We start from the raw sequence: 26,502 nt of genomic DNA, 5'->3' as shown, positions 1-26,502 counted from the left end.
TGATACTTCAGGTTAAAGTAGTTCACTAAATTCTAGCAGAATAATTTTAAAAAATGAAATAAACCTAACTAGAAACATGTAGTAAAACATCAGTGATAAAGAGAAAACCCTAAAAACTACCAGAGTAAAAAGAAAAACAACCTACAAAAAAAAAATTAAATAAAATAACACTGAATATGTAATTAACAGTGCTATGCAAGAAAACAATAGAGAAATATTTTTTGGATACTCAGGAGAAATATACTTTGAATTTAAAATTTTATTCATAGCCAGATTACCAGTAGTTTAGGAGGAATGAAGGTAAAATAATGCTGTTTTTTTGGGCTTAAAAAGATTTACAACAATTAGCACTCATGACCTAAAACAAACTCTAGCAAAAACCAAAAAAATCAGAAGGAAGTGTTAGAATGCAAGCATAACTTGGGAATAAATTAAATAATATAGTATATGTAAAATAAAAAGTGAAAGAACTCTATCCCAATGCCTTTACTTGTTGTGTATTCTCATACATGTTTTTCAGTGCCTAGGTACATATATACAAAATATCTTTTATTCTTTTTTTTTTTATTTTTTAAAAAAGATTTGACACAGAGAGAGACAGTGAGAGAGGGAACAACAAGCAGAGGGAGTGGGAGAGGGAGAAGCAGGATTCCCGCTGAGCAGGAAGCCTATTTGGAGGCTGGATCCCAGGACCTGGGAGCATGACCTGAGCCGAAGGCAGACACTTAACAACTGAGCCATCCAGGCGCCCCTATTTTATTATTATTTCTTTAAAGAAGTCTCTATGCCCAGTGCAGGGCCTGAACTCACGACCCTGAGATCAAGACTTGAGCTGAGATTGGGAGTTGAAGGCTCAACCAACTGAGCCATCCAGGAGCCCCTGTGAAGGTATATTTTAAGTTGTATTTCACTAATTCAGCAGCCCCTTGAGAGTGCCTATGTACTAGAGACTGGGTTCGGCACTAAAGACACTGCATCTATTTTGGGGGAAATGGCAGTTTTGAAGAACTTAATGCATTTGACATATATTAATTTCCTAAATTACTTTAAGCAAAAATATATGTCCATATTGCAAATGGGTGATATCAATCACAGGGAGGCTAACAATAGCATTTATTTTAAAAGATTACAACAACCTGCTACAAGCGTATCTGACAGAAAAAGAGATGGTCCCTGCCTTCAAAGCACTTGCAGGGGTTTTTTAGAGTGCCAGAGTTTCACAAGATATGGTTTAATAGAAAAGCAGTAGAACTTTCACGAAGAAGAATAAAATGACGCTACCCCATGTCCTGCATAGATTTTCAAAGGACTTGTGAAAAGTTAGAAAAAGAGGTACGTCTCTCCAAGGAAGGACACACTTGAATAGCAGCAAGAACTCTCTGGATGTGGCTAAATCCCAGTATGAACAATTGTTTGCGTCTCATTATGGTCAACAAATAGGACATGATGGCCAAGTTTGACCTCAGATGGGGCAAGGAGTAGATGCTGTGCATGGGGGTAAATAGTGTAATCTACATGGATGCTAGGCAGAACACAAAGTGATTAACTCCCCTCTTGCTTTTGTATTTTCTATCAAAAATAATAATCATTTATTAGAAAGAATAAAATTAAGGATAATTGAAGCCCAAGGGGTGAAAAGACAATAAGAATGTAGCTATTTCCCATGAATTCAAGTGTCTAGGCTCAAGTAAATTACATCATAGAACAATGGCAACTTGTCAGTATTCCAGAATTATGGAGCTTATGGATATTTTTGTGCAAGTCAGGCTAATATTGTCCTCATATTTAAAAAAGGGTAAAAGTCCATTTCTAGAAACTGGAGATTGGGGTGGTAAACCAAACTTTCTGTGTGGGAGTCAGTTATTTCTTCCCTCAAAATGTTACATTTTCACAGAGTATGCTAGGTGCAGAAGACACTATAATGATGACAAATAGGGAATGGATTCTGCCTCCAGGGAACTGAAAGTTTAATAGGGAGCTACACAAGTAAACCCAAAACAAATAGGGAAAAAAATAAGAAATTATAAGTAATCAATATTTCTGTCTTGCTTTTCCTTTAAGAAGAGGACAGAGTGCTTTAAAATTTCTCTCCCACCAAGGTCTCCATTTACTTATTCCCTCAATATTTTATTAAATGTGTCCTGTGTTCAAGGTGCCATGCTATGTAGCACGGAATATAATCCAGAAGAATCCAAAGTGGATCTCCCCTTCAAGAAGCTTACAGTGAGCAGGAGTTTTACTAAACATTTAAATGTGTCTTGGTTCTTTTGGGCTCCTATAACGAAAATACCATAGACTGGATGGCTTAAACAATAAATATTTATTTCTTGAAGTTCTGGAAGCTTGGAGGTCCAGGATGAAGGTCCTGGCTGATCCAGGGTCTGGTGAGGACACACTTTCTGGTTCATATTTGGTGCCTTGGCAGCATTCTCACGGGGCAGTGGGGGCAAGAGAACTCCTTGGAGTCTTGTATAAGGGCACGAATCCCTTTTTGAAGGGCTCCACCTCATGATCTAATCATCTCCCAGAAGCCCCCACCTCCTAAAACCATCACACTGGGAGTTAGAATTTCAACATACAAATTTTGGAGGGACATATTCAGTCCAGTGTAGTAAGCGATGATGATCAGCTTGTATTTGTTCATTTAAAACAGGTGTATAGTTATGGATATATCCATATATCCATATACATGTGGATATATATAGTTGCATAAATGAATATTTGAAAAAGAAGGGTCATGCAGTCCAGAAGCATGAAAGAGAATCAACTAAGATTAGCTGGTTGTCTCACAGGTAGCCTGAAACTGGAGGTGGCATTTGTGACAGAGACAGTGGGACATACTTAGCAAATCTTATTTCATCTTCTTTTTCTGGACCTACAGGAAGACTCCATTTCCCATCCTCCCTTGAAGTTAGGATGGGAACATGTAAATAGGTTCTGGAAATGGATGGAGGAAGTAATATAAGCCATTTTGAGTCCTTGACATGAATGATTGGACATTGAGTCACTGGACATAATCCAAATGTCCTAGAATGGAAAAATTGTACTGTATTCGTACAATAGGCTGTCACACAGCAACAACAACAACAACAAAAATCAATGAACTACAAATATGTGCCCCAACATGCACAAACTCTTGAGTGAAAGAAACCCAGACACCAAAAAAATATGTTTGCCTCTATTAATGTAAATTTGAGGAAAAGGCAAGATGAAGCTGTAGTGATAGAAGGCAGAATAGTGGTTACTTCTGTTCGTAGGTGTATTAACTGGGAGAGGGCACCAGAAAGCCTTCCGGTGTGATGAAAAAGCTGTTCTTCTGGATAGTTGTCTCAGGAGGGAGGGCAAATGTAAAAATGTGTCAAGTGGTACACTTAAATTTTTATACATTACTATGTACAACAACTAAAAATTATGCACACACACACACAAAAGAAAGAAAGGAACGAAGAAAAAAAGCAACCATTGAAGGCCCAATAAAGATGGAGGAACATTTAACCTTGAATCACTACTTGGAGGAAAGTTGCCCTGAATTGCTGGCCAGCCTGCTTTGGACTTTGTGTGAGCACAAAACAATCCTTTCTTATTTTAATCCCCTGAGATGTAGAGGCATATTTGTTATCTTGGCACATCCTAATCTTTCTTGGTTAATACAGGATTTATCATCCACAAACTGCCAAGGTCAGAAACCTGGTTTATCAGCACACCAGGGAAGGCTCTGTCTCTCATAGGCTAAGTGACACAAAATAATATTATAAATGAATGTATAAATAAAAATGTCAAATTATTAAATTATGGGGAGGAAAAAAAAAAACCTCCTTCTATAAACTAGTGTATCTGTGTTGCCATGATCATGCCCTTTCTCTCACTTCAGACAGACCTGCATGGGTCAAACAAAAATAAAAGTTTGGTTGGTGGGGCACCTGGGTGGCTCAGTGGGTTAAAGCCTCTGCCTTCAGCTCAGGTCATGGTCCCGGTGTCCTGGGATCGAGCCCCACATTGGGCTCTCTGCTCTGCGGGGAGCCTGCTTCCACCTCTCTCTCTGTCTGCCTCTCTGCCTACTTGTGATCTCTGTCTGTCAAATAAATAAATAAAATCTTAAAAAAAAAAGTTTGGTTGGTACACCTATTTGTAGAAAAAGAGCATTAGAATCAAATGTTCAATGACATCCTTCTGAAAGCACTTGTGAATCCATTTCACAGTAAAAGTAGTTTTGTCAGTGGGTCCAGAATTCCTGAGGTCCCTGACCTATAGTTTCCACTGCCTTAGGCACAGCCCAAATTGCCTCAGTGGCTCTCCCTTTTTTGGTTTTAATCCATCATCTTTTCTTTTTAGGCTTGTTATTGCATTCAGTCTAACTTTTTAGATAATGTGGCTGGACTCTGAGGCATTCCATTTATATATTTACTCCTAGTATGTGTAGATTGTGTGTTTTTCCTATCAAGGAAAAATCATAAGTCTTTTACTTTCAAATTTTGCAGTGGGAGTGGAAGGAGATCGAAATGGGAGAGGATGGAGTCCTTAGCCACAGTACGTAAGTTCTGATGACATCATCAGACTCATAGAGAGACTGGGAATCTTATAGACAGTGTACCTGAATATTTTGTGAGGTTTTTTGAGAGCATTTTGTGGCATTCTTGAAGGCCTGAAGGACAGAGCAGAACTTCTTATCAGAGGCTAGAGAAAAAGGGAGATCTCCATTACATAGTAGAGGGAAGTTTAGCAACACTATTGCCTGCTAGGTTATTGGAAATAGAAACTATCTCTAACAAACTGGTGTGTTTGGGTCACATTTCCAGGCAGAATGTTGAAAGGGCTAATTGATTTTTTTAAAAACTGTGTGTGGTAAGAGAGAGAGATGAAATAAAAAGAACTCAATTTTTAAGCAGAAATTTGGGGAAATATAAAGAATCTAGGACCTTTGGGTTCAAAAATAAAGCTGTTTTTCATTCTGAGCCTCTCCAGATGGTAAACGATTCTGAAAGGAAGGAATTGTTTTAAGGCAAAGGTTAAATCCGGGGTATAGCTGAAAGATTGTAGAAATAATTGATTTTTCTCTTAGACTAAGCTTGATAAAAGGGCTTCCAATATTGTAAGGACAATTTCAAACAGCTTTCCAACTTTCAGCTGAAGATGGAAAGTGGTTGTCTCAAAGAGATTTGTGGGTGTGGTTTTTTAATGGGGTGGCTATAATTTGATATATAAGAATCTTCCAAATTTTTAGAGAATTATGTTGGCAGAAGCAGTACCTGCTTGGACTGAAAGGGCATAAGGATCTCTCCATGCAACAGCTTTCAATGTTTATATGGCAAAAACTTATATTTACACCTTAAGAATGGAATATAATTGGGGCGCCTGGGTGGCTCAGTGGGTTAAGCTGCTGCCTTTGGCTCAGGTCATGATCTCAGAGTCCTGGGATCGAGCCCCGCATCAGGCTCTCTGCTCAGCGGGGAGCCTGCTTCCTCCTCTCTCTCTGCCTGCCTCTCTGCCTGCTTGTGATCTCTCTCTGTCAAATAAATAAATAAAATCTTTAAAAAAAAAGAATGGAATATAATATTTTAAATAAGATGATGTAAAGAAAAATGTGAAGTTCTGTTGTAACCAAAATTGGTAGAAAATCAGAATCATATGTAGCTATTTTGAAAATCTTGCCTGGGATCAACAAAGGGAGTGTGTATCTCAGTGTTGCTGGAGTTAAGAGGTACCCCAGTGTCATACTTAGTTTGAGCTAAGCTTTGTAACTGTGTTTATGCCTGATACGCATATCTACAATGACTGCATGTAAAGCTGACCAACTCAGTGTCGCTAAATCCTTCACCTGAAATCATAAGAGTTCTTCCGTTCTTTTTTATGGACATCTTCAAAGGCAGAATCTTGCAAAAGCAACAATTTTCAGCCTGGAATGTCTTCAAAGCCTTTGAATTTAGCCACAAATTTCCAGATTAGTGTCCTTTGTTCACTCTGCTTCTACTTTGAAGGAACATTTTGCTTCACCTTGTTGAAGAATCCTAAAACCCATTTTATGGGAAAGAAGCAACAGTGAAGGCCCAAGAGAGTTTCTAGTCAACCAATGCTCCTAGGGAGCCTAAAACAATAAATGGCTCATGTAGATAGCACATGTAATGTTACCCTTAAACGTACTGGTAGCATGATGAGAAGCCTTTCTTTCAAAACACATGACTTTTTCATCCTGAAGCACAGATGATCCTCCTTGAGAATTTATTAATGCCTTCCTGTCCTGGAGTGTCTACAGTAGCACCAGAAAAGATAGAGAATAATACTGTTTCCTTTCCTTTGAATCTGACAGTTGCCTGAAATTGCCTTCCACCATCCAACCCATCAGCACTGTCATCTTTGGCACCTGTGATGGTAATAACTGTGTTCTTTCCTTCTTAAGTTCTTCTTTCCTTCTTAACAGTTAGTTAAAAGAAATTGCCTTTATTTATTTATTTATTTTTGAAATTTTAAAAGTGGTATTTTTAATATACAAAAAATTATAAATAACAAAAGTATTGTCTTTGTTCTTTTGTGTTTTGTTATTGTTTAAAACTGTGAAATATTTTAAGCATAGACAAAATATCTAAAGACACTTATGTCCCATCTCCAAAATATGTCACAAGTTATTATCTTGACACAAACAACAATCCAAATTGCACCCCACCCCTCTGTCCCTCTCAAGTACTTCTGACGTAATGTTTGTGTGTGATTTTCTCTTGAAAGTTTTTTTTTAAATTAACATATAATGTAGTATTTGCTTCAGGGGTACAGGTTTGTGAATCTCACACAATTGTGAATACATAATTCACAGCACTCACCATAGCACATACCCTCCCCAATGTCCTGCTTTTAATTGTAATTTAAAAATTTCCTTAGCTATTGGTATGTATTCGTTGTGTTACATGGTAAACATAATGTAGGCAACTACATGTACTATTATATTTGAAAGCAATTGAGAGCAGCTATATGAACTGGCAATTAGTTTGCCATTTTTTTAAGGATTGTACATACCAAAATGATAGTTTATTACTTACATCTGGCATTTTACTTTATTCTAAATACATGATAGGAATTTGGGGATTGATGTGTAACACACTTTTTCCCATTTAAAAATAGGCCCCCATTTAGCATTTTCCTGCTGACCATCAGATTTTCAGAGATGGATTATTAAAATCAAGTAGGTGAACCTGCATTCTATTCCTGTAATTTCTGTGGACAAGTTTTATGCTGTGTTTCTTATCCTGTCATATTTTGAATTGGAAATTAAAAAAAAATTGTGATTAATTGTTTCTTGGCCTGCCACTGTAGATGGGGTATGTGAAGCTGGGAGATGACCTGATCAGGAGAGCTGTACTCGTTCCTGGGAAAGATCCTGGACTTTGAATAGGATGGGGTAACTGTATGTAACTTTTGGTTGGCCCCCTTGGGAAGGGGAGGTATGTTTATCTGTGGGAAGAAGAATGTACCCAGAAATTTGAGTAGTTAGAGGCATGGAACAATGGCAGACAATTCTGGTTGTCCCCAGTATCTGCTCTTAACATTTTGCTTAGGGTAATAAAACCCTAAGTGTTAACTAGGCATTATCCAACCAATAGAAAAAGCCTCATTTCCCAGCTTCTCTTGCAACTTAGTATGGCCATGTGACTAAACTCTGGCCAATGGCATGTAAGGAGAAGTAATTTGCATAGGTCTTCTGGGAAGTTTTTATTGAAAGAGAGGAAGTGTGTCCTCTCTTCCTCTTTGCTGGCCTTCCTGGCCAGCAAATGTCATGACTCAAGATGGAGCAGCCATCTTATAAGTCAGGCTGGAAAGCAAACGTAAATGTGGCAGAAGAACAAGTCAGGAGTCTGAGTTCCCTCATGGTTATGGAGCCACCGTTTTAGTCTAGGACTGCTTATGTTTACCTGAGAAAGAGAGAGAGAGAGAGAGAGAAGCTTTTATCTTTTTACCACTGTTATTTTGGGCTTTTCATCAATGAGCACTCCTCTTTGATTTTCCTTTAACTATCTTATCTTATTTATACTATTATTATTATTACACCAGTCATACACATTATCTTGTTTAGTCTTCTTGCCTATTTTTCACCTTCCCCTCTAGACTGCTAGCTTTATGAGAATAGAAAATTTGCTCCTCTTTTTTTGTGATACGCTATAATTTTTATTGCAGTGTGGCCATTTTTGTGACGATGGGGAGTTTGGTCTTAAAAATAATGTTCCGGGGCACCTGGGTGGCTCAGTGGATTAAGCCTCTGCCTTCGGCTCAGGTCATGATCTCAGGGTCCTGGAATCGAGCTCCGCATCGGGCTCTCTGGTCAGCAGTGAGCCTGCTTCCTCCTCTCTCTGCCTGCCTCTCTGCCTGCCTCTCTGCCTACTTGTGATCTCTCTCTCTCTGTCAAATAAATAAAATAAAAAAATAAAATAAAAATAAAAAAAATAAAAAAATAATAATGTTCCATTTGAGGTTCTTTTATACAGAAATTGCCATCATGACTGATATTTAAAATATCTTTAGTGTTGTAAGACTCATGTGGTAAACAAAACTGCTATCCTTACTCAGTACTGTACACTTAATGGAAAACAAAAGGGCAGTAATAACAGCTATTTCTTTTAAGAAGAATGAACATTGGGTACCAGAAGTTGATGACACAGTTAACACAACTTAATTGGCATTCCTCTTGGGAGTGGGGGGTTAAATTCATCACAAAAAGGTGCTTTCAGTGCATGGTGTTATATCCGTTCTCCCATGTCATAAAAATAAACTTGCCAAGGAAGGTGAGGTGTATGAATGCTAAAGCCTCACAGAACTGCAGTCAAGTGCAGCTATAAATAATACTGAATAAAGTTTACCCTCTGACAAGTGGATAATACTTTCAGTGCATTCAATTACACTTTGTGGTATCCTAAGTTATTCACATTGACAGTCACGTTCATTGTAGTGCTTGCTTCAAGGGAGGCATATAGCTAGTTGTTCTGGCTAAAATATGATGGGAAGGCAGTCCTTGGGTGCTATGTAAAAGTAACCATATGAAACAGCCTAATAGCAATCACTGATAGGCTGCTTAAATGAATGATATTTCCTTCACTCATTGGCTTAGAAGGGCCCATTGAAAAGGGGAAGAAACAGAACAAAACCTAACATTATTCCTATTGACTGAGCTGGAGAAGTGGAAGTTCCCTAACAACCAGATGGCGTTTGACTGTCACTTTATAAGGGTTTTCCTTCAAGTGAGCCTATTATGTTGACTCTCAGTTTCTCTCCAAGTGAGGAATAGTGCTTAGTATCGTCCATACCATTTACTTGCCACTTATGTTTAATACCTGTAAATTTCTTTTTTTTTTTAAAGATTTTATTTATTTTTATTTATTTATTTGACAGAGAGAGATCACAGTAGGCAGAGAGGCAGGCAGAGAGAGAGGAGGAAGCAGGCTCCCCGCTGAGCAGGGAGCCCGATGCAGGGCTCGATGCAGGGCTCGATGCAGGGCTCGATCCCAGGACCCCGGGATCACGACCTGAGCCCAAGGCAGAGGCTTAACCCACTGAGCCACCCAGGCGCCCCTGTAAATTTCTTTTTAAAGGCATGTTTAGAGCTAGCGTAAATCATCTCCTTTTGCAAAGGTGCACTTACAGGACCCCAGAATTTAAATACCAGGTCTTCTTTCTCAGACTCTCAGTATGTGGTATCATACAAAGCAAATTGGCAATCATTCAGAGAGATAGCAACAACTTCACAAAAGATGTGTATGGATCCTCCACAGTATCACCAAGTATCCACCAAGATCTGCTTTGCTTTCTCTACAATTCTTTTGCCATTGCTTAAACTGGAGAGAACTGGTTTCTTTCTTTTTTGTTGATCTCCTCCTCTGTAGAAGATTCTCATTAACAACTTCACTGACATCATCATTATTAGTAACTCCAGAAACCACGATGCCAGGGGCTGCTGTAGCAGCTCAGGCTCCGTGGGAGTGGGAGGGGAAAAAGGCTCAGGCCAGAACCTAGACCCTCCTTTTCACATCTGAATCTAAAGAGTTTGGAACAGCGCTTGGAAAGATAGTATGTGCTCAGTAAAACTTTGTGGAATGAATGAAGAGTAGATGAGAACGGGATTCCTTTAAGGAGTAGATGAGTAGATGAGAACGGGATTCCTGCTGCTTTAAGAAACTATAGAATTTAGAATTCCAATGACACTGTGTTATTACAGGTGAGGAAGCGGACATTTAGAGGGGTTAAATGATTCATAGGTCACACGGTCCGCTGTTATGCCAACTGATGGCCAAGTGTCCTAAGACCACTGCCCCCTTTACTGTGTGCTCCATTTGGCTGAAAAGCACTTGTTACGGATACCGTAGAAAGAACCGCTCAGGGGCCCAGGGTTTGGCAGGGTGATCTACCGCCCTTTCACCACACCGGAAGTGTATATACTTGGCTGATAGATTTTTCAAGCTTCTCGGACACCACAGAACTCACAAAGCGCAGCAGCCGGGAGCAGTGCGGTTGCTACCGGTAGGCAGCCTTAGCCGTTTGCTACCTGGCACTCTAGGGAAGGGGAGCTGGCAAATCTGAGGAGGACGGTTGTCCAGGCTCTCTTCTGGCCACCGTCTTCTCCCCCAGCCCCCAACAAAGACATTTCATCCCCTTCCTCGAACACTGCCCTCTGTTCTACTGGGTAGAACTTTGAGAGGACAGAGACTGGAGCACAGCGTGACCGAAGTCACCTACCATTGCGTACCCGCTGCAGGGCTCGCGCTCCAGCTAGGGGCTGACGTGTGCCGCGGGGCGACAGGCGCGTCCCCGAGCCACGCTCTCACTCCTTCCGCTCCCCGCGCCGCCCCGGGCTCCGGGGGCCGGGCGCGCGCACGCTCCGCCTCTCCCCGCCTCCTCGGTGCGCGCCCCGCCCCCTCGAGCTGCGATACGCCGAGGGCTCAACATCCGAGGACTTTGGCCCAGAGTAACCCCGTTCAGGTGACCTTTCCCCTCCATTCCGCACCTTCAGCAGAGGGCCCCCAGCGCCGGCTGCGGTTGGGTGCTCGCTCTGCTCCCTCGGGGCCCGCTCCCTCGGAGCTTCCGCGCACCCCCTCGCTGCCCCTCTGCGCGGCTCTCCGTCATGGCGGCTCTCAGCAAGTCCATCCCTCATAACTGCTACGAGATCGGCCACACTTGGCACCCTTCCTGCGGGGTCTCCTTCGTGCAGATCACCAGGGGCGCCCTGGAGGAGTCCCTGAAGATTTACGCTCCCTTGTACTTGGTGAGATCCATCAGCTCCTCCCTCCGCGAGTTTAGTGTGGAGGATGGGTCAGGGAGTGCAGTCGTGCTTCCGAGCGGCCTGAGCGACTCGTTCTCTGTCGGATTCTCATTTGGAGGGACCAGGAGGTTTTGGGGGAGTGTGGGCGGGATGGTGGAGGTCGAAAAGGTCGAATATCTCACCTGCTCCATTGGGCAGGAGAAGGGGGAAGGGAACTTGAGGTTGAGCTGTCATAAGAATGCCTGTGGATGGGAAGGGGACGGGACTCCCAACTTCAGGATTAAGTTAGGACACTTAAAATTGTGAATTGAGGGAACTGCGGTGCTTTTCCTCTCTCTTGCCTTAATGGAGGAGAGTTTGTAGGTCAGCGAGGCGATGAGAAATGCCCTGCAGTCTTTCCTTGTCTAAGTCCCTCTATAACCCCTCTCCATTTTTTTTTTTTTTTTTTTTTTTTTTTTTTTTTTTTAGAGGGGGTATTTGACAGCAGATCCCCTGTGGGCTCAGATCTTGTCTTAGTTTGGCATGATAGTATTGTGGCTGGAGGGTTTTGCAAGTGTTCTTGCAGGTTCACAGAGTAGACTTCTGGTTGAGATTTTGGGTGCTGATTTAAAGGATGATTCCAGAGTGAGTCCGTGAAGGTGACTGAAAGACCTGACGTTAGGTCACCAAAGCAATTTCAGTTTGGAGTTTTGAGTAAAGAATATATATAAATACGTGTATGTATCACTGAGAACTGTTAAAAGAAAAAACTTTTTTGTTTTTTTTTTAAGTAGGCTCTGTGCTCAAGGTGGGGTTTGAACTCACGACCCTAACAGCTCGAGTCCCATGCTCTACTAAGCCAGCTAGGTGCCCCAAAAGAAGTTTGTATTTTAATATTCTCACCAGCGTCTTTTTCTTTCTTTTTTTTCAATAACCTTGTGCTTGATATTAAAGATTTATTACTTTGACCATCAAGTTCATCCTCTCATTTTCTTGCCCATAGAGTGTGTGCCCCAAGAATGCAGAGATCATATATTTTGTATGTTTGCTATGGGTTTCATTGAATAGTCAATGGATGGTCAGTTCTTACCTTTCATTGAGTAGTAATTTGGGTCTGTAGCCTAATATGTCAGAAAGTGTGTCATGGCCGGATCTGTGGTACTTCTTGAAAAGTCTGGTTGTTTATTACAGAGATAGCAAAGAAGATGGTAACTTTCCCTGAGCTTGCAGAGATCAGTTTCATTTTTATCATATAGACCCATGCTTTTGAAACTTTTTAGTATGTGTTCAGACCTCTACCCCCTCACACCGTGGGATCATGTGAAAATGAGTGTTTCTGATTCAGTAGGTTGGGGGGGGGCTGAGATTCTGCATTTCTAACAAACTCTCAACCAATATTGATGCTCTTGGATCAAGAGTCACACTTTGATAGGAAGGATCTAAAATAGAAGCTAATAATAAAATTATTACAGGAGCTGGACATTTCTGCCTTGATTTTCTTTGGCCAAGATACATGTTTATCTGATTTTCTGCATGAATTGTGGCCAGTCTTTGGCTCAGTGTTTTTAAAAACAGAATGTCTACAAACAATATTGAGCTCTTGGTATATTCAATAATTAAAAAAGATTGTTCCTGCTCTTAGGGGATTATGATGGAGGTGGGGAGAGAGTTTATGCTATCTAATTTCTCCCTCTGAAAATTTATTGTGTCTCATTCATTCATTTAACAACTATTTGTTGAGTGCCTGATTTTTGTCATATCTATAGCCTGGACAATTTATTGGTTATGTTCCATGATAGGGAAGTTCAAGGGAGCAATAGGAACAGGTTTTTCTTTTACAACAGGTAGGGTGGAGCCAGGGGTCAGGAAAAGTCTACGATTCACTGTGATATCTCCCACTGAATACTTCTTGAGGATAAATTCTTTATCTTATTTGGCCTTGTGCCCCTTATAACCTATGTATTTTAGGTTTTGGTTTGCTGCTCAAGAGTGGTTGTGGAAAAAAAAAAAAAAAAGAGTGGTTGTGAAATAAAATTAATCGGGGGTGGGGTGGCCCAGTCAGTTAAGTGTCTGACTCTTGGTTTTGGCTCAGGTCATGATCTCAGGGTTGTGAGATCAAGCCCCATGTTTGGCTCTGCTCTCAACACAGAGTCCAGCTTGAGTTTATCTCTCCCTTTCTGCACTGCCCCCCGACCCTGCTCATGCTCTCTTTCTCAAATAAATAAACCTTAAAAAAAATAAAATTAATGGAACTAAGGTTTTTTTTTTTTTTTTAAGATTTTATTTATCCATTTGACAGACAGAGATCACAAGTAGGCAGAGCAGCAGGCAGAGAGAGAAGAGGAAGCAGGCTCCCCGCCGAGCGGAGAGCCCGATGTGGGGCTCGATCCCAGGACTCTGGGATCATGACCTGAGCTGAAGGCAGAGGCTTTAATCCACTGAGCCACCCAGGTGCCCCTTGGAACTAAGGTTTTATTATTACTTTTATTTATTGTTACTACTTTTCTTTTAAGAGTGAGAGTCCTTGAGACAGCAAGGAGGGCAGAGAGAGAGAGGGAGAGGGAGAATCTTAAGCAGGCTCTGTGCTGAGCATGGGCTGATCCCATGACCCTGAGACCAAGACTTGAGCCCAGACCGAAAGTTAGACGTTTAAACGACGGAGCCACCGAGGCACCCCCACCAATGTTTGCTTTTAAGTGAAATAGAAGAGAACAGAAAAAATGAGAGTCCATTGCAGGTACTAAGGATAAGTGTTATTTCATGACAGTTTTGTTTCAGTTATGTTTGTGTGTGTGACTGGGGCTACTTAGAGCAAATAGGAACACTGTGCCCTTTGTCAGTGTTGGATAGTTGTTGATTAAATATGTAACCTCCAGTGCCAAGATAAAAGGTGGCTTGGGAAGAAGTGGGCTTTAAAAGGGATCAAGGACATCTGCATTTGAATCTCAGCTCCATTAGTTACTAGCTGTTTGTCCATGTTACTTTGTCTGTCTCTGAGAATTAAATGAAAGAATTCATTCAAGATGTATCATGTATTTTCCTGGTTCAAAGTAGGTCTTGAAGAATTAGGCATTTTTTTTTTTCCCTCTTACCCCAGTGACATTTAAGTTAGATATAAAGTTCAATAGGCAAGGCTTTTTGGCAGACGTAGCATTTGAGTTGGGCCATGAAGATGGGGGGGGGCAGACATTGATTCTTTTTTTTTTTTTTTTTTAAGATTTTATTTATTTATTTGTCAGAAAGAGAGAGAAAGCACACAAGCAGGCAGAGAGGCAGGCAGAGAGAGGAAGGGAAGCAGGCTCCCTGCTGAGCAGAGAGCCCATATGCAGGGCAGGGCTCGATCCCAGGACCCTGAGATCATGACCTGAGTGGAAGGCAGAGGCTTTAACCCACTGAGCCACCCAGGCGCCCCCATAGGATGTATTTCATAGGAAGAATGAATAGGACTTAGAGACTGAGTATTGGGGTAGTGGGAGGACTTGTTTCTGCTTTGAGGACTTTAAATCTGGTTGATGCTGTTGCCATCGTTGAAAGGAAGCTGGTTTTGGGGAAATTTTAATTAAGAGGTTTTTTTGGAGCCTATAAATTGGGTTTTATCTCTCTGCTTTTCATTTTATTATTACCATGTGTGTTGAACTAAACTGATTCCTTTTATTCCTTTCATATTTACTGTTCTCTCTCTTCGTTTCCCTCTTGGTATCTACAGTTGTTTTTATGCTTCTAATGCTTAAACCATGTTGAAATGTATGTGGACTATTACTTTTAATAGTGAATCTTTGTGTTTCTATAGTTTTTAAAAACATCAGTCCTCATCACCAATTCACTTCATGTATTTTTTTTTTAAAGATTTTATTTATTTATTTGACAGAGAGAGATGCAGTGAGAGAGGGAACACAAGCAGGTGGAGTGGGAGAGGGAGAAGCAGGCTTCCCGCTGAGCAGAGAGCCCGATGTGGGGCTTGATCCCTGGGATCATGACCTGAGCCAAAAGCAGACACTTAACGACTGAGCCACCCAGGCGCCCCTCCTGTATTTTTTTTTTTAAAGAATCCTGAATGTACTGTAATATATACTAATGATTTATATATGTACCAAAAATGTATTTCAGGATGTTATATTTCATTTCTTGAATGTTAGTTATTACCGCACGCCTCACAACAAGCGGTACCCCTTTACACACACACACACACACGCACGCATATACACGCAGGAAACAGGTGTTAAACTGTTTAAACCCTAGGCTGTCACTAACATTAATGAAAGAAAGCTAGTGCCATCTGTAATTTAGAATACAAATTTAGAATACACACTTGCCCATTTAAGGGGATGGATTCTATGCTGTTCAAGATCTTAGGTCTCTTCTTTAAGAATGAAGACTTGCTCACATAACTTACTCAGGTAGTTCTAAGACCTTTCTTAAATATGCCTTTCCTCAGTGACTATCTTTAAAACCTTAAGATTAGAGTACTGGCATTTACAGGTAGCTGACTGCAAAGTATAACCTTTTGCACTTTTGGGAAGGAGTGATTTAAAAACCTGCCTTTTCATTGACCTTCAGATGTTTATAACCTTCTTCAGACCACAAAAATATTTATAGAATATTGATTCCCTTGAGCCATATAATCTAACCAATTCTCATTTCATCACCTCTAAACTGAATAAACATTTATACAATAGTTGGAATTCTTAGAAATTAAAAAAAAAACAAACAATTTAGGGACAGTCTCTAGTTAGTTGCAAAAGGCTTGGAAACCACTGACGAAAGAAATCTGTTCATTAAGGTAGACTAAGACCCCCCCCCCCTTTTTTCTTTATGTTCTCACATAGTTTTATTTTATAGAAAACATGGTAATTCTAGAAAACTCCCAAAGCTTGACTCCACTTGCAGGAGGCTGTTCAGATTTTTGTATTTTAGTGTGGCTTACAGGCAGGTTCTTACACTCTGGGATCAAACTGCCCAAGTTAGAATTGTAGCTCACTCCTTACTAGCTGGGTAACCTCAGACAAATTACCCAACCACTCTAAGCCTCTATTTCTGTGTCTGCAGTATTGGAGAAACGGTAAATTTTCCCTCGGGAGATCTTTGTGAAGATTAAATGAGGCATACTATGTAAAGTGCTTCTGGCACATAGTGTAGACGAAGTTTTTGAGGGTGGTGGTTGAGCAGGTTTTCTAAAGGAGACCAGCAATGAGACGTTTCGAAATTCTTTCTTTCTTTCTTTTTTTAGATTTTATTTATTTATTTGTCAGAGAGAGAGAGAGTGCAGGCAGGGGGAGGGATAGGCAAAGGGAGAAGCAGGCTCCCTGCTGATGCAGGGGCTCAGTCCTAGGACCCAGAGGTTGTGACTCAAGCTGAAGGCAGACGCTTAACCTACTGAGCCACCCAGTTGTCCCATGAGACTTTTTTTAAAGATTTTATTTATTTATTTGACAGAGATCACAAGTAGGCAGAGAGGCAGGCAGAGAGAGGGGGCGGGAAGCAGACTCCCTGCGGAGCAGGGAGCCTAATGCTGGTCTCCATCCCAGGACCCTGGAATCATGACCTGAGCTGAAGGCAGAGGCCTTAACCCACTGAGCCACCCAGGCGCCCCTACCATGAGACTTTTCCAGGTTCTCGGTAATAGGCCATTTGTTTTTGTTTTTACTAAGAAAAAAAAAAAAAAGAGAAAAAGAGACTGAAGTCATGGCAGAAATACAGACTGCTAAACTGAGAATAGCTGTTTGGATTATTTGACCTTTGGAGATAATGGAATTTGTAAACATATTGACTAATCTCTCTTAAAGTTTTGTTTGAAGCCTAGTTTGGGGGCGGAGGTAAGGGACTCCCTTTATCAGTCTATTCAACAAATAAATAAATGATTTTTACATAATTTGTTATTATGCCTTTGGAGATATAACAGTATGGTTTTTTTTTTTTTAATAAGCACTTTCATTATGAATTTTCCTATGTTTCAACATAACATTTGGGGTCTGTTGAACTTGTTTCTCGTATGTGACTTCTTGTTGACTGATCTCTGTGGAGTACAAAGTGCACTTCGAGCACACTGTTCAGCTGAAAGTTGACTTACTAAACACTCCTCAACTCAACCCTGTAGCAACTGTCTCAATGTGGCTTGCCATATCTGCTTTACTACTGTTTGCCTCTTCAGTTATCATACATCAGGGATAAAAATTAATAAATGTTGGAATGTAGGATCTAAGTAATTATGAGCCATTACTGTTCATGTTTCTGAGTCAGTAGATTATAGGTATTTGGTTGATTTAAAAAAACTTAAACAGCCTTCTGACCATTAATGTGTGTATTTCAATGTCAGCATTATTTACTTTTGTATCTTTTTTAGAAAATTCTCTTTACGTCAAGGGAGTGGTCCTCTCTCTAGGAAAGTTTATCCTTTTCAACAAAATAATATATTTTGGTAGAGAGAGAAACCCACCTGGAGGAGTGAGGGAGCCAGATCCATACTAGTAATCTCTGTGGTGATAGATTTTTCCATTAGATTGCCTTCTTATCCAGCTCTAGTTATTCACTGAGATGCAGACGATTTTGAATAACCAGACCTCTTATTTAGTACTTAGAGAATTGTATTTGTCATGGACTTTGGACACTAAAACATTTTAAATATTGATGAAAAAATACACACTAATGGAGGGGATACTGAAATTTGATGATTAGGTTTTGTAATATCTGAACCGAAACTCTTAGTATTTGGAATATTTGTCCCCTTACTGTTTACCAGCTGTTTATTGCATCTGCCATTTGCAGGGTGCTGTTACAGCAGCCGCGTTCCATGTGTGGTGAAGAATTAAAAAAATGAATGGGACGTATTTCTTAGATTGAATGTATAGTCCAGGAGGGAGTTAGGTGTGTGATATCCTGTAATACAAATTCCTTGAGATAAATACTGGGAGGTACGGAGACAATGGTTTGAGAGATTAGAGGTAGATGACATTTGAATGAAAGATAAGGGGAAGTTTAATGGGAAAGGTGGCATTTTACTGGCCTTGAAGGAAAGGTAGGATTTGGAAAGGTGGAAATAGGTGATTGAGGGAGAAGAATGGCTTAAACTAAGCCATTCAGGTAGAATAAGGTATGCTATGCTTCGGAGAATGGCAGATGGAATTTGGATTTTATTTGATTTGACATAGTAGGGATCACTAAAGTTTGCTAGCAGGGTGTAGTATGCCCGAGGTTGTTTTAAAAAGCTTAATCTGGCAGTGGTATATAGAATTGTTTGATTAGAATTAGTGACTCACTTGTAAAGTAGAGGAAAGTTTTAAGCCTTGTTTATTGGGATGTGTAGGAACTAGTGCTTTGGAGAAAAACTATTTTCATTGAGATATGCTGGATCGGTTTGGGACCATATTGAGTTTTAGCTGCTAGTGCAGTATATGAGTGGAGAATGATCAGGAAGCACTGAGAAATGTAGCTGCTAATCTAGAGAGAAGATGGGGCTAGAGATTTAGGTTAAGATGTCATAGGAATAGAGATTAGAGTTGAAGTTATGGTAGGTTGACAAGGAAGAGAGGTCCTTAGGTCAAGAAGGGAGAGAGTTGAGAAAGAGAAGACAGTCTGAGGAATGCTTGTTTTTGGAGTAGAGGAAAAAAAAATGAAAGAAGCAGTCAGAGGTATGAAGAGGTTGAAAAGAGAATGTTGCAGAGAAATCTTGAGCAGGGAGTTTTGGGAGATATTGAGAGGTAGGAAGAGCATGGGCTTGAATCTCAGTGTTGCCACTTATTAGCTTTGTGACCTTGAGCAAGATGCTTAACATATTTGAACCCCAGTATTTTCATAAAAAATCTCTCTCTCGCTCTTTTTTAAAGGTTTTATTTATTTGAGAGAGAGAAAGCATGAGCTGGGGGAGGGGGAGAGAGAGAGGGAGAAGTAGGCTTCCCTCTGAGCAGGACTTGATACCATGACCCCGGGATCATGACCTGAGCCGAAGGCAAATGCTTAGCTGACTGAGCCACCCAGGCACTCCCTTATCTCATATTTTTAAAAAATATAAACCAGCACTTGTTATTCTTTTGCACGGAACTCTTCAGTGGTTTTCCATCTCAGTGAACGTGCAAGCTTTACCATGGCCTACAGAATCGTACGTGATCTGGCTGTTGCTTGTTTGATTGCGTGTCATAGTCTTTTCCCTTTGTGTTTATTTCACCTCTACCCAGATGCAATTACATGATTTATACTTTTGAATCTAAGTTTTGCAATCTGGCATAGAGGGCTCTTGCTTTCTGAGGGATATCTTAAGAAGGGACAACAGATTGTCAAAAAATGAGCATTTCTAAGGAGTGAACTAATACACGGAGACTTCCTCTTTTCGAGTTTTGACTTGGAGAGAAAAATATCTTGCCTATTTGTGCATAAGCAATATACATATGCATATAAGTAACTGCTTTTATTGATTATGACAAGACAACCTGGATTGAAAGGCTGAAGGACAAACATATCCATAAAAAGGGATAAAAAAGTGTGGTAGGACTTCAATCATGGGTTTATAATATGCTGGTCAAATAATGGACTCTAACGGGTTCTGTGCTAGGTGATAATTAGGGAATGGGAATTAATTAATTCATTTAATTAATTAATTGAAGGGACTGCTTAACAAAGCGAAAGAAAAAGTTTTTGGAGACTCTTTTCAAAACATGTTGGTACAATTTCTTGCATTACTTGTGTGGTATGGTGATCAGAAGTATGTTTATATTTCTGAGGACTATACTAGCCACATACTAATTCATAATGGTAGTTAATACTTTTATGATTAGGGATCTTAAAATATTTCATCATAGCTTACTATCATATTAAAGATTTGTTTGAATCTCGACATAAGGTCAAACTTTAAAATTGTCTGTTGGTTTATCACTTATCTTAGCTTTTTTCCTATTAATTGATCTCCTCTCAAAAGTGTTGTCATTTGAGATTTTTTTTGTGTGTGTGTTTTTTTTCCTTCGTGTTTAATGTAAGTCTGTTTCATCTTGGGCAACAAGGATTATAGCTGAAAACTATTCATTAATGAGCCTGATTTATTGATGAATCAAATTAGTATTTTCCATTGATATTACAAACTGTATATGATGCTCTCTTTCCTCATACTTAACACCTGAGGAGAATTAATAATTAATAATTAATAATTGGGGGCGCCTGGGTGGCTCAGTGTGTTAAGCCTCTGCCTTAGGCTCAGGTCATGATCTCAGGGTCCTGGGATCGAGCCCCACATTGGGCTCTCTGCTCAGCGGAGAGCCTGCTTCCCCCTCTCTCTCTGCCTCTCTGCGTACTTGTGATCTCTGTCAAATAAATAAATAAAAATCTTAAAAAAAATTAATAATTGAAGTGAATGAAAGCAGATTTTAAGTAATTCGGCTTTTAGCTGCACTGGAAAATATTCAGTAAAATAAGTTTATATGTGGAAAAAAAGTGAAAAGAAGGAAGAATGCTAGATCAAGTTTCATTAGATTTGAGCAGGTTTCTTTTAAAGAATGCTGAATTTACAGTGTTTTCAACTTATTACCATTTATTTTGTATAGTCTTTTGACTTATTACACGTGTCATGTTGCATTGGCTTCTTGATTCTAACTAGATTTTGGCAGTTTGGATTGGGCTTTATCCAGTTTGGGAGTTGCGTCAAAGGATACCTTTGTAGCTTTTGGCAGTAAGAAGGAGGTTGGTTCTGCTCAGTCGTGATTTCTTTCTTTTTAAATTTTTCTTTCTCTCTTTCTCTCTCTCTCTCTCTCTCTCTCTTTCTTTTTTTTTTTTTTAAAGATTGTGTTTATTTATTTGACAGACAGAGAGAGAGAGATCACAAGTAGGCAGAGAGAGAGGCAGAGAGAGAGGAAGGGAAGCAGGCTCCCTGCCTAGCAGAGAGCCCGATGCGGGGCTCGATCCCAGGACCCTGGGATCATGACCTGAGCCGAAGGCAGAGGCTTTAACCCACTGAGCCACCCAGGCGCCCCTCTTTCTTTCTTTTTTTAAGATTTTATTTATTTATTTGACCCAGAGACAGAGAGAGATCACAAGTAGGCAGAGAGGCAGGCAAAGAGAGAAGGGGAAGCAGGCTCCCCGCTGAGCAGAGAGCCTGATGCGGGGCTCGATCCCAGGACCCTGAGATCACCACCCAAGCCGAGGGCAGAGGCTTAACTTACTGAGCCACCCAGGCGCCCCTCAGTTGTGATTTCTAAACCTTGCAGAAAGTAGACGTGGAGACTCCCCCCCAACACCACACCTGTGTCTCAGAAACTCTCAAGTACAGGGGTCGCTGGGTCGCTGAGTTCATCAGGATGAGACTGAATTACAGAGTATGCTTATAGTTCCATTTGGAGCCTGTCCAGTGTTAATGTAACTATTTACTGAGTCTTCATTTTCTCCCACTCTTGCTTTAGGACCTTCTTATTAGAGATTGCCTACAATGTGTCAGAAATACAATGGTGGGGGGAACAAGATGTACTTGGACATCAGGGTTAAGGGGGGGAAGATAAATGTACAAGAAAGAGACAAGAAATTCTTTCAACTATGATAAGAAGTTGCTAACTGCTTTTAAGGAGTACAGGTTGTTTCTAGACTGTGTTAGAAGAGGAAGATCCCTTCTAGTATAGTGGGTTTGGAATGCTTTCCCAATGAAGAGCTACAGTGAATATATGAATATATATTAAGTATATATGTATTAGGCTTAACGTTTATGGCACAAAACCCAAATTTTACCATGAGGAAACAGAGAAATAAGAAGCAATTACTTCACAGAGAGTATTTAATGATTTTCTTAAATCCAATATCCTGGCCAAGAATTTGATTTCTTTCCTTTTGACTTTGACCCTTATTTAAACTTGAAGCTCAAGACAATTATAAGGTATCTCAGACCATACAAACACCTTGATTACCAGATTTGCTGAGATTGAACCTCTTTTATAATAAAATCTGTATTTTAAATAAGGTAGTCAGACATTTTCAGTTACAAAAGATTACAGATGTCATTACAAATATTAGAAAAGCTATTTTAACTAACTCTGTTTGTCTTCACTCATCTAAAGGTAAATCAAGGATGTTTAAGACAAAATTGTGAGATCTGGGAGGTTAAGCATCTTCTTAAAGCTTTTTCTGTGCTCTTTTCTTTTTTTTCTCATGGTTAAATTTGTGGTTAAGCCTTTTTTCTGGTTCAGGTAGATGATCAGGGTTATCCCATCAGAAAAATAGTAAGGGGTGTTATTATCTATCACGTAGGTGAGGGGGTAATTAGTAAGGCTTCAGCATGAGTAAGTTTTAGAAATATGTGAGTACAAGTGCAGTTTAAACTTTTGGAGCATGGCTTTGTCTTCTGTGGATGGGATTTAATATATGAAGAAATGGTAAGGCACTTTGGTATTTAGCTTGCACAATCCCCTGATAGCTGTGAGTTCTCTGGCTGAAATTGTCCCTATTTCTCTGGCTTGAGCTTTTTAATTCTGTTTTAAGGATTCAATTCAGTATACCGATATTCTTATTGGAGAGAATGGAATATGTGTGCATTCTTTCTCTTTTTCACCCGAATAAAGTTCTTCAATGAGAAGTCTACTTTTAGAAGTTTTCTTCATTAATCAAGGTATTTCCTATTAGAGCCCATGATATTTGTACTTAAATATGCAGGAGATGATAGGGTATGAAAATTTTTTTGGTTTAAGGTTATAGTATTACATGGGAAGTTATATCGGTAAGTGGAAGTAACAGGTAATGTGTACATTACCAAAAATATTAGTATTACTTGGTTTGGAACATGGGTGTAATGTATATAGGGCTCAATCTGAGTCTTGTTCTTGGTTATATTTTTTTCTCAATATTGTATGTAAAGGAGGTTTATCTTAAAGCTGATGTCAACTTTCATATATATTTCATAGTAGTCCTTTTATTGAGAGTAAAGTTATTATAAGGCTTAATGGTCATCACCAATGCCTGATGATAAGATATTCATTACAGGGAGGTTTATAATAAGTAGTTAAGGAAAACTTTTGAAGATTTGCTTGTATTCTCCAGCATATGTTATTAACAAAGTTGTCCTAGATTTTTATTATTTTTTAATCTGGTTACCTGTACCTGATGAGGCAGCATGTGTATGCATTGGGTGTAAATTACAAGATTTTGGTTTTTGTTTTGTTCTTTGATTTATAGTGTGACCCTCAGTTTCCTCATCCATAAATAGATGATAATCCTGTCTTAATTACTTCATGACTTGCTGTGGGAACATATGAGATAGTTCATATGTAAAAGCTTTGAAAACTGTTATAAGATATGTATTGGTCTGTTATGACACTTGGTTTCTTGTCTTTTTTTTGTTTCTGATATTTAAATTCAGCTTTTGTAGCTTATAGTTTTAATCTTAAAAAGTAAACATTTTGGAAGCAGTTTAAATGTAATGCATTTGTCAGTTTTCCAGAAACACATAACCAAAAGGGTATGTGTATATGTGTGTGTACACACACACACACACACACACACACACACACACACATGCATACTTATTAAAAGGAATTAGCTCACCCAGTTACGGAGGCTGAGAAGTCCCAGGATCTACAGTTAGTAAGCTGAAGACACAGGAGAGAAAGCCCTCATCAGGCTTGAGACCAAAGGTGGGGAGATGTTTCTTTCTGAGTCTGAAAGTGGGATAAGACTAATGCCCCCCTGAAGGAAGGCAGGCAGGAGGAGTTCCCTGTACTGAACTGCTTGGTTCTGTTCAGGTCTTCAGGTCATTAGATGAGGTCCACCCACCTGAGGAATCTGGTTTACTCAATCTACTAAAAATGTTCATCTTATCTAGAAACAGCCTCACAGACACACCCAGAATGATGTTTGGCCAAACAACTGGGCATTTTGTGGTCCAGTCAAGTTGACACATAACTAACCAGCGCATGCAGTATAAATTTATTCGTGACAATAAAGTAATTCTACCTCCTTTATTCTAAATATTTTAAAAAATGAGGTCTTTTAAAAAATATTTGTTTATTTAAAGATTTTATTTATTTATTTGTTAGAGAGAGAGCGCGAGAGCTCTGTCTCTGTCTCTGTCTCTGCTCCCCCTGAGAGACAGGGGAGCGACAGGCAGAGCAGGCAGAGCAGGCAGAGCAGGCAGAGCCTCCTGAGTGAGGCGCCTAATGTTAGACTCAATCCAGGACCTTGGGATCTTGACCTGAGCTGAAGGGAGACGCTTAACCCACTGAGCCATGCAGTTGTCCCTATTTATTTTATTTATTTTAAAGATTTATCTATCTCTGAGAGAGTTCTCAGTGCAAATGAGTCGGGGGAGGAGCAGAGGGAGAGAGAGGGGGAAACAAACTCCCTGCAGAGTGCCGAGCTCATCTCTTGACCCTGAGATCATGACCTGAGCTAACCGCTCAATGGACTGAGCCACCAGGCGCCCGAGGTCTTATTTTTTCAAAAGGTTTTGAAATTTGTTAGAGACAAAATATAGGAACTCTTCTGACTGTGGGTGAAGATCCCTCTCTAGTTTTGTTCATTGAAGTTCTGTTTTTTATTTTCAATCTGTTGGTGCTATGAAAATGCAGTTTAGTTTTGATTCTCATGGGGACCTGTAACTTCTCTTTTTTAAGAGCTTTTTCCTGACCATGTAACATTTAGGTTATAGTGAACACTCCTCTAATATCTACTGATCCTGTTACCAATGGCTCCCTTACAGTCTCTAAGTCGGGAAATGAATGGGCAAAGCCTTGATGCATTCCTCAGCCAACTGCTCCATCCAGGGGAGTCCCGAGGGGTCTGGACAAATACAGAGCACAGCTCTGGGTTGAGCCAAGCACTCAAGAGATGAGGTTTTGGAAAAGAGAAAGCGAGAAATTATTTTAGGTGCTGGCAGTGGGAGGGAGGTATCAGGTTCAAGTCTTAAAAACCAACCTTTTTGGCCACACATAGAGATTTATTGAGAGAGATTGAGGGGTGGGTGCATGCAGGAGGGCAGGCAGAGAGCACGTGGTCATGGGTTGGGGTTAGCATGTATTCAGTGGTGATCCTGAGCGGGGAAGGGGATGGGTGGAGTGTGGTGTTCTAGGCATTCTATTGCTGTCAGGGCTTTTTCTGGTCTGTTTGGTGGTTGGAATGTTCCAGTTATTATCAAATGTCTTCCTCAGTGACTCAAGAAAGTGTGATAAGAAATAACATGGTGGATTTTAGTTAGAGCATGAATTAACCAGTCTTGTCTCTTTCTGATTTTAAATGTTGGGATCTATAGTTGAGCAACAGGACTCACTGACAATCCTGTTATAAGAGAAGGCAGAACAGGGACTGAATTTGTAATCGCCATTTACTTATTTATTTATTGTTTTTTAAAAGATTTTATTTATTTATTTGACAGAGAAATAGAGCGAGCACAAGTAGGCAGAGTGACAGGCAGAGGGAGAGGAAGAAGCAGGCTCTCCACTGAGCAGGGAGCCCCATGGGAGGACCCCAGGATCCCAGGATCATAACCTGAGCTGAAGGCAGCCACGTAACCGACTGAGCCACCCAGGAGCCCCAATCGCCATTTATTTTTTTCAAACATCTTACTTACTAGAGACAAATCTCTGCAAAATACTTAAACCTGCATAACACAAAAAGGAACTGGGGTTGGGGCTGGGAGTGATTGTGCAGAGTGAAGGAAACTAACATTTTAAGATTCCTACGATGTGCTAGTTACTCGGCTGGGTTACTTAATATTTATCATCTGATTTATTTTAAAAGTACTGACATGTTGGAAGAAAGAAAGCAACATTAACTGCACAAGTGGCTGGTGCTATTTTCCTCTGTTAGGATTAGTTCTTTTGACTTACTGACTTAGTGGTATTAATGTTGTGTTTCCGTTGTCTTTCATCTTTTGTTCTGTGGACTGGGGATGTAGTTTCTACCTCTGGAGCCATCATCATGCCTCATTTAGTCTTCCCCCAGGTTCGGTCACTGATACATATATATATATACCCACCCCAGTATATATACCCCACACTGATATTTTTATACACACACACACACACACACACACACACACACACACACACACACACATTTATGAATATCTTATTAGGTTATTTATATCTCTCAGTTGTGTTTTCCCTATATTTTTGTACCTTTTTCTTTCAGGATAGGCAGCCTGAATTCCTTTAGGGCATAGCAAGTCATAACTTTCTATTTGTAACATGCACTGTGGCGAAATGATACTTGTCCACATTTAGAATAGCCTGATTTCAGCATCAGGCATGGCAGTTTAGAGCATGGACTATGGAGCCACTTTCTGGAGTTCAGAACGTGTTCTGCTACTTAATTTGTTGTGTGACTTTGGGCAACGT

At 40.0% G+C, this 26,502-nt stretch overlaps 1 protein-coding gene and 1 pseudogene across 3 annotated transcripts in view; one reads left to right on the top strand and one right to left on the bottom strand.

Annotated features, from left to right (window-relative positions):
- Nucleotides 1-9,198: 9,198 nt before the first annotated feature.
- LOC125079699 (cofilin-2-like) lies at nt 9,199-10,713 on the bottom strand (annotated as a pseudogene).
- The window catches only part of TMEM135 (transmembrane protein 135), a 253,981-nt gene continuing 238,038 nt past the window's right edge, over nt 10,560-26,502 (top strand). For 2 of the 3 annotated variants that reach the window (XM_047691064.1, XM_047691062.1), the window contains exon 1: nt 10,960-11,236. In XM_047691064.1, the coding sequence (XP_047547020.1) occupies nt 11,096-11,236 (141 nt within the window). In that variant the 5' untranslated portion in view covers nt 10,960-11,095. The other variant, XM_047691065.1, reaches the window with a different exon arrangement.

This window comes from Lutra lutra, chromosome 10, assembly GCF_902655055.1.
Source record: "Lutra lutra chromosome 10, mLutLut1.2, whole genome shotgun sequence".
In the NCBI taxonomy this organism is placed as follows: domain Eukaryota; kingdom Metazoa; phylum Chordata; class Mammalia; order Carnivora; family Mustelidae; genus Lutra; species Lutra lutra.
The sequence above is the reverse complement of the archived record's forward strand: the minus strand, read 5'-3'. Positions and strand labels throughout refer to the sequence as shown.